The following is a 12023-nucleotide window of genomic DNA, read 5'->3' as shown; positions in this document are numbered from 1 at the left end:
CAGGACGAGGAGAGGCAGAAGGACACGGCTCGAGCAGGGCAGTCACTTCCCTCTTGTGCAGCCTGCTCTAATGCCCGGTCTGGGCGCGGAGGCAGCTCCAGTCACTTAACAAGGCAAACAGGGAGCGAGAGATCTGCTCTGGCACCAAACCACCAACGGGCTCATTAATGTTTTCCTTCTCCTTTTGTTTCAGGGGGCAAAGGGGCTTAGCGCCTCTGAAACAAACGGAAAACGAAGTCTGTGGAGGGCCAGCCTTTCCCCACCAAATGAGACCAACTCGCAGAGAAAGCACAGCGGGGGAGGAGAAAAAGCAAAGAGCAATCTGCAGACGGTCCCTAGCCCCTTGCCAGCCAGGCTGCGGGGCGCGGGGACCCGAGGCTGTGTGTCCCCGCTCCCTGCAGCTGCCGGCAGCAGGACCTGGCCCTGGCCAGCCCTGAGCACCAGGGGAAGGTCAGTGTAGCCGCTGCCCCTGCTGCCCTGGTCCTGCCCTCGCTCTCTCTTGGCCTTGCTGGCTCCACGAACCACAGCTGGTGATTTTGCAGGACAGGGCTGGGACTGATGTCTGTTGGATGGGAGCAATAATTCATGTGAGGACAGACAAACACCTCTCAGGGCATCTCCGAGGCAGAAAACCTCTCATTGCAGCCTCCCACAGCACACCCAGCTCGCTCAACTCCCCTCCCATCCCCCAGCATGACAATATTTACCACCGAGATCTCTGGCTGAAGCCTACAGACTTCTTTAAATCTATTTCTGTCTGAGTGGCATCACTTTATAAAGCTCTTTAAGCTTCATATTGCTTTTCTCCTGTTAACTGAGTGTTTTCTCCCAGAGGGTGGAGAGGGTTCTGTTTGGCAGCAGCGGATGCAGGAGAACAACCTGCATCCAACTAGGCAGGAGTCAAAGGCCTCCTGGTGTGGAGGAGGGTGTCAGCTCACCATGAGCAGCCACTGCTTGCCCCCAGAGCCCATCCAGTGCCACACCAAGCACGGCAGCAGTGTTCCAGCAGGGAACGGTGCCCAACGGCTGCCTCCAGCTCTGGACTGGGGGCTTGAGGAATGCGGGCACGCCAGGCTGGGGAGGGCAGGAGCCCCTAAATGCCAGGTGTTTAGCACAGACCGTCCCACTGCATCCCTTTAGTACTCCATAGTACGCCTTAGTGGTGAGTGGTGAGCCAAGCAACCCCACTGAGCCCCAGCCCCTGTGTTTATGACGAGCCCAGCTGGTATCAGGATACAATCTTAGTATTTGCCCTGTTTTCATATTGTGTATTAAAAAGTTGCAGCACGTTTCAAAAGCTGTCTCCGTGGTTCCTGTCCTTTGTTACAATAACTATAGCTGTAGGGAGAGCAGGCTAAAGGCAGACGAACACTCCTGGGAGAGGAGCTGGTTTGGTAGACATGGTGCAGAGCAGACAATGCCACGAGTGGGCCTCCTGCCTTTCTGTATTTAAATCTGTACATTTCCCATTAGCTTCCCTGGGGACGTGTAAGCTCCCCCAAGTTTCGCTGTCAGTTTTCGCTCACATTAAACTGGTTTTGAACTACGTGGATGCAATTCCTCCTCCTGCTCCTATAGGGCTGTGTAGGGATGGAGAGGCCCAGGAGGCAGGAAAGCAACAGCTGCAGCGGGTGTCCATGTAGATCTGAGCTGGGCTCTCCAGCACATGTGGCACACCAGCCGTGTGCTCCCCCAGTGATGCTCTGGAAGAGTGGGGTGCACAGCGAGCTGCCTGAGCAGGGCCAGATCCTTGCACTTGTTGGCTCAGAGCTCGAGCAGCACCTGTGGCACCACTGACCGGGCTCATTTCCTCGGGCTGCCCCACATGCAGGGACCAGGCTCAGCCCTGGAGGCGTGGGGCATCACAGAGGGGGTCGGTGCGGGCTGAGGGCTGTGCATCACATCACCACACCAGGGTCCACGGGCTGTTCACTGCAGGCCTGGGATAGCATCCTGCCTCAGCCCACGGTATTGACCCAAGGAGAGGGACTTGGGGCTCTTCCCACAGCTGATTGAACTGATATGCAAGAAGAATCAAAATGTGGCCTACTGACAAGTGCTGGCAGAGGTTGCTACACGCTTAGGGAAGTCCAGAGGCATCTGTATACAAGTATAGGTGCAGTTTTCATAGGACTTTGGACATGCTTGGTACAAAATGTCAAATTTTCTTCTTCCTCCTGGCAAAAGTGCCCAAGGCATCCACCTGGCACCACTCAAAAGGACCAGGATGGCATGGATCTGTGCAGGCTGAGCAGCACTTGGGTCCTGCCATAGGGCAGCACCTCTGCAACGCAGAGCAGCAGCTGCAGCACAGCCAGCATGTTCTGGCATGGCCAGACCTCTCAAAACCAGGCTGTGTTCACTTCACTGCTTTTTTCCCCAATCCCATTTCAGTTCATATCGTCCCTGTGGAGGTTGTGGAGACAGACCTAGTTGTGGAGGACATCGATGATGACTGGAGTGATGAAGTAGCTCATGAGCCAACAGCCTGGGATGGCGTGGCTGAGCTGGTGGCCCAGGGTCGTCCTCTGCCCCCCATAGAGGAGGAACTTCAGGAAGAAGAGACCAGGTAGGAAAAGGGAGCAGCAGGTGCTTGAGCAAGCTGCTTTTCCTTGAGATTGCCCCTGAGATTTGGGCTGGGGGCTCAGGACAGACACACCAGCTGCTGCACACTGCGGCTGCAGCAAGGGGACAGCTAAAGTGTGGCTCTTCCCTGGCTTCCAGTAAGCAGATTTTGGCCTAAGGCAAGAGGGTTTAGACCTCATTGCCATCAACAATGCATCCATCTGTCACGGGATTTGGAGATTGTATTCTTCTCTATATGGTTCATTCTACTGCCCAAAGAAACCCTTCCTAGACCATGCAGTGCATTCAGTGCTGGGGGCGGGCTGTATTTCAGCAGAGAGGTGAGGGCTTTCCATGCACATTCCCAAATGGCTTGGGATTCTTCTTGACAAAGGTTGTTAGAGCAGACTGATGGCAGAGGCATCACTGTGCAAGATCTTCCCCACAAGTTGTGTTCCAGCTGAAACAGGTGCCGTGCACACCTGCACGCTGTATGGAAGCTGAAACGTGCTGGATTTCTCTGTAGTTCTGATGTTTCTCTTTCACTCCATGGGGAAGCTCTCCAGAACCAGCTTCATGAGAAGAACCTTCACCTTCTCTCTCTGGGTGTGGTGGGCAGCTGCTTCCCATTAGTATGTGAGCCTGAGAAACTGGCAGCTTGTGCAACACTGGACAGAGCATCTCACTAGCAGGCAGATTTTGCTCAAAATCAGCAGCCAGTCATCGTTAAGCAAGTCCTGTGCTGCAAGGAGAGTATGACAAGGACTCTGGTTTTGTGCTTCCAGATGTTTTTCCCTTCATTGCTGCACTGAACTCACACAGTGCCTCACAACAACATGCGCCTGGCGTGCCCCTCTGCATCCTTCAGATGTTGGCATGGGGGTGGTGGGCCCAAAGGGTGTGGAGATGGGTGATGCTGTCTGAGCCATTTGTTCCTGTGCCTCCGGTAAGGCTCAGACCTGCTTTTTGCATCTCACCTGATGAGCTTCTCCCTCCCAGGCTGTGCTCCTGTCCCCTGAGTGCTGCTGAGGAGGAGCAGGAGGAGCAGGAGGAGGAGGAGGACGGTGAGGAGGAGGAGGAGGAGGAGGAGGAGGAAGTGGAGGAGAAGAAGGAAGAGGAGGAGGTGGAGGAGAGCGTGGGGTGAGTCTGTGCAGGGTCTGCGAGCACCTTCAGCTCTTCTCCTGTTTACAGACTGTCTGGAAACGAGCACGCTGGCCATGGTTGTTTCTGATGCATTTACAAGCTGCCGAGATTGAGACACCTGGGCAAGAGCAAACTCCTCTCTGCAGAGCTGGCCTCAGGACTGGCTTGTGGCCGCTGTGGGGGAGCCCAGTGGGCTGTCAGCTCTGCCCACCCGTGTCCCTGCTGGGCCAGGAAACCGCTTTATTTCCAGAAGATGCTTCGGGGAGGATGCTTCGGGGGGAGGGGAGGAGCGGGGGGAAGAGGAGCAGGGATGTGCTTTGGGGAGGATGCTTTGGAGGGGGGAGATGATGCTTTCGAGAGGATGTTTTTGAGAGGATGCTTTCGAGAGGGCGCTTTCACGAGGATGCTTTTGCAACCCGCCTCACCCCCGAGATCGCTGGTGACATCGTGTCTCCTGGCGACACGGGCTCCAGCGCTGCAGCCGCCGCCCCCTCTGCACAGATCCGGGGGGTGAGCGGGGCCCCGGGGCTCCGGGCACTGCGCCTTGGCTGCAGGCGGGTCTGCTGACTCGGGGCGCTCGGGATTCCCAGTAGGACGGAGCTGAACCTAAAGACAGCACCGAGCCGCGGCTGTAAACACTCCCAGGGACGAGTAGGTGCGTTTTTGCCTCTTGTGGAAAACAGCCAGGCTATTGTCAGCTTCTGTAGGCAGGAACTTTGGACCAGGCAGTGTTTAGATATGTTATTTATGTATTTAAATAGATATGATGTTTAGATACTTAAATATGTTTCTGATCAGTTTAGTGGTTTGCTCTGATTTCACGTGATGTAAACATTTAGGGATTTCTAACCCAGCAGCCTAATATTCTCTGCCTTTTGCTAATTCCTCTGAAGGAGCTAGATTTTCAGGAAGAGGCTGAAAATACATAATTATTCAGTGTTAAAAACTTAGCTAATTATTGAATCAAAATCTGTTTTTCAACAGGTTTCAAAACAGCATTTTGCATGCTCCTGTAGAGCTACAGCAGAAACATGAGTTTCAGTTGTTGAGTGAATGAGATGTTGCTCGATCTTTGTGTTTGTCTTTTTGGGAAAACAGAGATGTCGGTGGGTTTTCTAGATTAGGATGAAAAGACTTGGGACTGTATTTGAAGGGAAGCTATTACAAAGAAAAAAAAAGAAAAAAAAAAAAAAGGAAATAAAGCAACACCTCATAAAAAAACTCATAAAGCAACAGCTTTCAAGAAAGAGAGATAAAGAGAAAAATCAGCCACTATTTGTTACATACATCTTTTAGTTTAGGACTTGTGGAGAATACAGAAAGATGTTTTTTTGTTGTTGTTGTTGTTTTTTTGTTGTTGTTTTTTTTTGTTGTTTTTGTTTTTGTTTAGTATTAGTGCATTTAGCTATCTGATTTTATTTTACTTATTTATTTATTTTTCACTATTCCCAGTCTCTGCTTTGTTTCTCTCTCCAGGAAAAAACAAATCAGGAGATAACTGCACAGAACATGATCAGTCGTTTTTTTCAGATATAAAGTTATTTTAACACAATAAATTCAATCCTTTGAGCCCCATTGGCCAGAGTGATGGAAGTGGGGTCTGTGCTCAGTGCTGAAACTGCAGCTGGAAAAGGAAAATTCACAGAATCACAGAATATTAGGGATTGGAAGGGACCTGGAAAGACCATCTGGTCCAATACCCCTGCTGGAACAGGAACACCTAGATCAGGTCACACAGGAACAGGGCCAGGCAGGTTTTGGAAGTCTCCAGAGAAGGAGACTCCACAACCCCCTGGGCAGCCTGCTCCAGTGCTCTGTCACCCTCACCATAAAAAAGATTTGTCTCACATTTAAGCAGAACCTCCTGTGATCCCGCTTGCACCCACTGCCCTTTGTCCTGTCATTGGATGTCACTGAGAAGAGCCTGGCTCCATCCTCCTGACACCCACCCTTTACATATTTATAAACTTTAATAAGGTCACCCCTCAGCCTCCTCTTCTCCAAGCTAAAGAGCCCCAGCTCCCTCAGCCTTTCCTCCTAAGGGAGATGCTCCACTCCCTTAATTGTCCTTGTGGCCTCTCTCAAGCAGATCCCTGTCCTTGAACTGAGGAGCCCACAACTGGACACAATATTCCAGATGCGGTCTCACCAGGGCAGAGTAGAGGGACAGGAGAACCTCTATTGACCTGCTAACCACACCCCTTAATTATATGCAATTATGTTAATTAAAATTATGTGTCCTGGTGGTGCCTTGTATGAATGAACTTGGGATTCCAATGGTGGTTGTAGGCACCCCTGCCTGGAAATCAGGCTCTTGGATTTTTATTTGGCAAATTTTAATTATATGATAAATTATTATGCACAGCAATATAAACTTTTTTTTTTTTTTTTTTTTTTCTGGAAATGTTCTGTATTTTTATACACCTCTCAGTCTCCCATGTAGCATCCTTTTGAAAAACATGATAAAGTCCCTTCTAATCCAGTGGCTTTTTTTTTTTTTTTTTTTTTTTTTTGGTGCCACCTCTGTATTAAACTAAGCTCGGTCCAAAAGTGGACTCAATCTCGTGTCTCTGCTTGATCTGTCCCCTCCAGAGCCCCGCTCCAGTCTCCTTGCCTCCCCATCGATGAGGGGCTGGAGGACGCCTTCTTTGCAGAAGAGGCCCTCAGCTTCGCGCAGCTAGAAGAAGCTGAGATAAGTGATCTGGAAGGTGCTTTTGTACAGGTATGGAGTATTTTTGTACAGGTATGCACTTGCACTGGGTGCTTGCTGCCACGTGCACACCAGGCACCCGGGGAGCAGGGCTGGTTGTGGGGGAACACAGCACGCCCAGTCAAACTGCTGCTTTTTTGCTGATGGGAAAGGCATTTTTTCTCCTTATAATGGCTTTTTTGTTGTTGTTGTTGTTTTGAAGGTGGAAGAGAAGACGGTTGAAGTTACTGAAACTGATGCTGAAGGTACCTGAATATATAGCAGTGCAATGTCATATGGGGATGAGCCGAAGCAGGCAAGGTGTTGCCCAGTGAGGGATGAAGTAACTTTTGCTCTCTGAGCACTTGCTGCCTGGGAGCGAATGACTGGCACAGGCTGGCTGGGCCCTCCTGGGCTTCTTGCTAAATTAAAACAGCCATGGGAGCAGTCTGCTGGCTGCAGAGTCCCGCTGGAGACAGATAGGGAAGGCTGGTACTTCATGCAGCACCCAGGCATGCTGATTAAATAACCTCTGATATGAAATAAGTTTTTCCTCCAGCCAAAGAAGAACACAGGGGAGAAAAAAAAAAGAAAAAGAAAAAAAAAAAAAAAAAAGGATTTTCTTTACTGCTTTATTCAATTTGGGGAATAATCAGTGACACAATATGTGCTTTAAATAACCTCTTAGAAGGTAATGAGCTGTTAATGAAGCTTGGCTGTGGAGCTCCCACCTCTGGCACAGCTGCACCAAGGCTGTGGGAGCTGCTGCAGGAACAGCGCGACGTGGGTCCTGTTACGGGCAGGAGGTTTCTTTCTTGTCCAAACGCTCGTGCAGTCCTGGCAGAGCACCGCAGCCCATAGCAGTGCTGTGCCCACAGGTGCATGTGGCAGGATGCTCACTGCCGTTGCTCCGTGCTGCCAACATCCCCATGAGGCTGGCAGCATCTAAAAAAAAACATCAGCCCTGCATTTCTCTGCACTGAAATAACTGTCCTGTCTCAAACAATTCTGTGTTTTATTGCAGCTTCAGATGCCTTGTCCTTTGCTTGAAGCACCTAGACGCCTAGCAGCATGTCCAAGCATGCTCGAGACCTTGAGCTAGACCGGCTGGTGCATGACAAGCTGCTCGACTGCAGGGACACCTCCCCTCCTGTGCTAGAGCAGCTCCCCAATGTCCCCAGCTACCGAGCTGCTGCTGCCTCCCGCATCCCCGTCCTTGCTGCCAGAAAGCGAAAGGCTGGAGTTGTCAACCCCGTTTTTTGCAATGAGGAGCAATCCCCTGTTCACCCCCTAGGTATTAGAGGATTGGCTTTGACAATGGGATCGTGTAGCTAGGGGGTGGGTCCTAGTCCTGGTACAGTTGCTTTTTGTTGCTTTTTGAAAAACAAAAACAAAACAACAATAGATAAGAACACACTTCATGTTGCAGCACAGAGACTAGGGAACAAACTTCGTGTTTTTCTGCTTCTGCTTCATCATGACGTGCCTTTTTAGTTCAGGTCCTAGAGTGTAATTGCAAATAACCATAAGTGATCACTCCAACTTGGCTGAAACTCCATGAAAGGTCCTGCAGGCTGAGGGTTAAATATCTGCTGCACATGCATTTTCTCCTCAGCATCCATGCAACCCACTCACACTAAAATTACAGTAAGACGGGGGTTTACTGTTTGCAGCTTTCTGTGTTTTAGCCCAGAAATACAAACTGTGTTTCTGTAGCTTTGCTTTGCTTTGTTTTTAGCCAGCAAGCCAGATTCTGCTGCTTTTCCTTACATGTGCCAGAATGTTAACCTTGCAATCCACATGGGCCTTTCCTTGGTGATTCAGTTGAGCCATGCTCTGATCCATGGGTCCTGTGGCTGTGTGGGACTGGAAGGCTTGCACAGGGTCCTTCAGTTGGGTGAAATCCCCTGGGAAGACCACATGTGGGGACACACGGCGTCTCTTTACGTGGCCGAGAAAGTGAGGACTGGTCCTAGCCTGTCTGGCTGCAGGATCCAACCAAGCTGCTCCCAGCAGCTGCTTCTCTTGTGGGCATGTGGCATCACTGCCATGCCCTGCAGACATCTGCCCAACGCTTGCAGTGAGCAGGCTGAACCCCTGCAAGTTGTGAAAGCAGACAGGAAGCAAACAGCACTTCTTACCGCGTTAAAAACTGAGCAAAACGAAAAGGAAACGCTCCAATGCTTTGGGGGGAAATTGCAAAATAAATAAAGGAAAAAAAAGCAGCCCTCCTCCAACCCGTGGCTTAGAGGCCATCAGGAATGAAGGCAGCTGGTGGGAGGACGGCCGGCTGCTCCCAATTCACTCTGCCTTTCTCCCCTTCTCCAAGGGCTTGGTCACTGCCTCACTGTGGGTGTCGAGGACGTGGACGGCGGAGGTGATGCTGCAGAGGAGGATGGCACCTGCTTGCCGCTGCCCACCCCTGGTGACCCCCACATGCTGGTGGTGCCCGGTGCTGTGCCAGCGTCCCCCAGGTAGGGCTCAGCCAGGCCTGGCTGGATGGAGCCTTTCTGGAGCTGCCAGCAGAAGCTCGGAGCTCACAGGCTGCCTGGGAGGCAGGGGTGCAGGCACTGCTCAGACACGTTGAAGACGGAGGGTCCGTGATGCTGTGAATCATAGTGCTTCATCGGGTGGTGGTGCATACGTAGCAGCAGGGACAGCCCTTTGCAGTGTGTCCATCCCGTCTCTCCTGGCATTGTGAGGTGCCAGCCCCAGGGGAAGCTTCTCCTCACCTCTGTCTCCAGCAGCACCCATGGTTTGTTCAGGAGGAGGCCCCAAGAGGCGTGGGGTGCCTGTGTGTGGCACTTGATTCACATCTCTCTGTTCTTGTAAGGCAGGGGCACAGATATGTCCCGAAATAGTTCCTGACCTTATTTCTTGAGTTTATTTTCCACCATGAGACACTCAAAGCTTGGGTTTTTCCTTTTCTCCTTGCACTCCAGATGAGGCTGTGTGTCTCCCCTCTGCTGGGACAGAGACCAGGCACGTCACTTTTCTCAGTGCCTGCTGTTGCCATCAAAGGGTTGAGATGTGCCGCTTTTCTGCGGGTGTTCAATTGCCTTTGGATCAGGGTCAAGGTCCTGGGCTGTCTTTTATGCCACCAGCACAAGTAGAAAATGGACAAAACTCAGACTGGTGCCCACGTCACACATGTCAGCACATCTCAGACACGTTTGGAGCCAGGGACACAGCAAACCACAGTCACGGCCTCCATTTATTCAGGTACACATATCTGTGCCACCCGCAGGCAGTTTTTACAACATGCAAGCACTAGTTCCTTCTTTTAAAAGTTTCCTTCTCTACTGCCCTTTTGACACCAGTGAACAATCTCATTTTGAGATGATGACAGCAGGCAGAGGAAGCGTGAGGTCAGCTCGTAGCACCCACCCGCCAGACAGCAGTTACTGGAAAAGCAGCTCGGTATTCCCCAGTACAGCTATTTCAGAGAATCTCAGTTTTCTCATGTTGTTTTCTAGTATTTTATGAAGCAGCAGGTTGCATGGTTGGCGTTATGCATATGAGCAAGGAATGTTTCTGCCACGCTTCCATTTTGTGTCTCTCAAGGTGGCATTGGAGGTCCCTAGACAGAGCTGGAGGTTTCTAGAAGCAAGTTGCGTTTCATTCGGTAAAAACTACAGTTTCACCACGCCAAAGCAGGAGAGCCACTGGGCAGAGCCTGGTGCAGGCTGGTGCTCTCAGAGCAATTTGAGCTTTTGGCCATGCAGTGGCTCAGAAGGACTTGGGTTCCCCTTCTTTAGACCCAGTCACAGCAGAGCCACCGCAGACAAGCCACAAGTTGTTGCCTCATCAGTGTTTGGAAGCAGATAGTGTGTGAAATGGCTCCAGCTTCTTCTCTCCATCTGTGGCCAGTTACATCTTGGTATGAAAAGCTAATTCCCACAGCCAGAGCCAAGCAAGAATGTGCCATAGGAAGCATGCCCATGCACAAACCTCTTTAGAGGTGGCCCAAGAAGGGCTGGAGACAATAGCAGGCAGCTGTATGCCCACGCAGCCACGGGCTTGGTGGCACAAAGGAGGGACCAGATCTTTAGCAGCAAAAGGAGCAAGGTGTTTTTCACACAACGATGTCAGGTGATGCCAGAAATTAAGGGGGAAACAGACCTGGGTGGGAGAAGGGAAAGTGGCAATAGATGAGACCTGGGAGGAGGAGGAGCTGGCTGAGGAAGGGGACACTCAGCTTCCTGCTCCCCCCAGCATGGGCTCTGTGCTTGTGACTGCAGGAAGAAGCTGCCAGCCCCCACGGACAACCTGGATGAGGCACCGGCAAGCTGGGATGAGCTGCAGAAGGACAGGTGCGTGCTGGTACCCTGGGCACTGGCCCATCCGGATCCTGGATCCCAAATCCTGCCATTTTGGGCAGAAATGGAGCAGATGTTGGAGATGTTGGGATACCAGAGGGAGAGGGAGCAGTGCCTGCGCCAGTCTAGAACCATGTAGCAGGTGAAGCCCTCCTGCTGCCCCTCTCCAAAAGCAGTGAGCACAGTTTTTCCTGGAACAGAAAGTGCTCTCTTGCTTTTCCTCTAATCAGACAGAAATATTATCTTTAGGCCTAACTGGAGCACATCTAGTCTACACAGTGTAATGGGGACACCCTGCTTTTATCAGGCTGCTTTTACGCAACCCCATGGGATGGTTTTGGGGCGAGCTGCCCTCACTGGCAGGGGATTACATGGTTTATGGGTTCAGGGGCTTGCTGCTCATTTCCACCCTGCAGTTCTTCCAGTCGCCCTTCTCCCAAGAACAGGACAGCCAACCTGAGGTCTTGGTGCTTTCCAAGTCCCTCTGAGGGCAGCTCACATCCAAGGGCAAAGATGAGGTTCAGGCTGGTGCTCCTGGCAGTATTTTACTGAAACGTGTTCTTCTGATAATGCTAGCCAGATAAATACAGACAAATCCTAATTAAGGATCCTATGGCTTAAATAATAGGTGTTGAGCCTGCTCTCAGGTTTTTCTATGTAAGTGAAGTGCCCGACGGTCTCCCCACAGCTTGCCCGAGCGCATTGGTTCGGCCACCAGCCAGAGCAGTGCCATCATCAATGACCGGCTCCAGGAGCTGGTGAAGCTCTTCAAGGAACGCACAGAGAAGGTGAAAGAGAAGCTGACTGACCCTGATGTCACCTCCGATGATGAGAGCCCTTCGGCATGTGAGTTCAGGTTGGGCTGGGAGTCTGAAAGAGGTAAAGCCAAATGCTGGGGAGGAATCTGGAGGTTTTTGATGGGGAGAAGAGGGAGGTTTGCAGGTGGTGTTGGTGGCCTTGAGAAGATCAAGCAATAGGAATTGTAATTTGGTTTAATGACCTGGAAGCTGTTTCCCTCTGGGCAGCTCTGGGAGACATGATCTGTAAAGGCATTGTCTTAAACCAAATTGCCCTGAGATTTTCTGCTGTTTAAAATAATTGTGTGGCCTCTCCCAGCCCCTTCCAAGCCAGCACCCACAGCACCACCACCGCCTCCCCCGGCAGAAGCGCCACCAGGGGACAAGGCAGCAGATGATGAACACTACTGCGAGATGCTGTGCTGTGCCTTCAAGTGCCAGCCCTGGATGGCCCGCCTGAAGAGCTACCAGTTCCCCAGCAGCATCGACCCGCTCACCAGTGAGAGACGA

General features: G+C 51.4%; 1 protein-coding gene across 2 annotated transcripts in view; it reads left to right on the top strand.

Annotated features, from left to right (window-relative positions):
* CNGB1 (cyclic nucleotide gated channel subunit beta 1) overlaps positions 1 to 12023 on the top strand; it is a 32333-nt gene that overhangs the window by 10361 nt on the left and 9949 nt on the right. For both annotated transcript variants that reach the window (XM_084533358.1, XM_084533359.1), the window contains 8 exons: positions 2395 to 2569; positions 3565 to 3705; positions 6301 to 6430; positions 6621 to 6663; positions 8727 to 8871; positions 10639 to 10710; positions 11405 to 11562; positions 11833 to 12012. In XM_084533358.1, the coding sequence (XP_084389484.1) occupies positions 2395 to 2569; positions 3565 to 3705; positions 6301 to 6430; positions 6621 to 6663; positions 8727 to 8871; positions 10639 to 10710; positions 11405 to 11562; positions 11833 to 12012 (1044 nt within the window). The remainder of the gene's footprint in view (positions 1 to 2394; positions 2570 to 3564; positions 3706 to 6300; positions 6431 to 6620; positions 6664 to 8726; positions 8872 to 10638; positions 10711 to 11404; positions 11563 to 11832; positions 12013 to 12023) is intronic.

Source organism: Aythya ferina, assembly GCF_964211825.1.
Source record: "Aythya ferina genome assembly, chromosome: 12".
NCBI classification, from domain to species: domain Eukaryota; kingdom Metazoa; phylum Chordata; class Aves; order Anseriformes; family Anatidae; genus Aythya; species Aythya ferina.
Note: the sequence above shows the minus strand (reverse complement) of the source record. Positions and strands in the feature narration are given on the sequence as shown.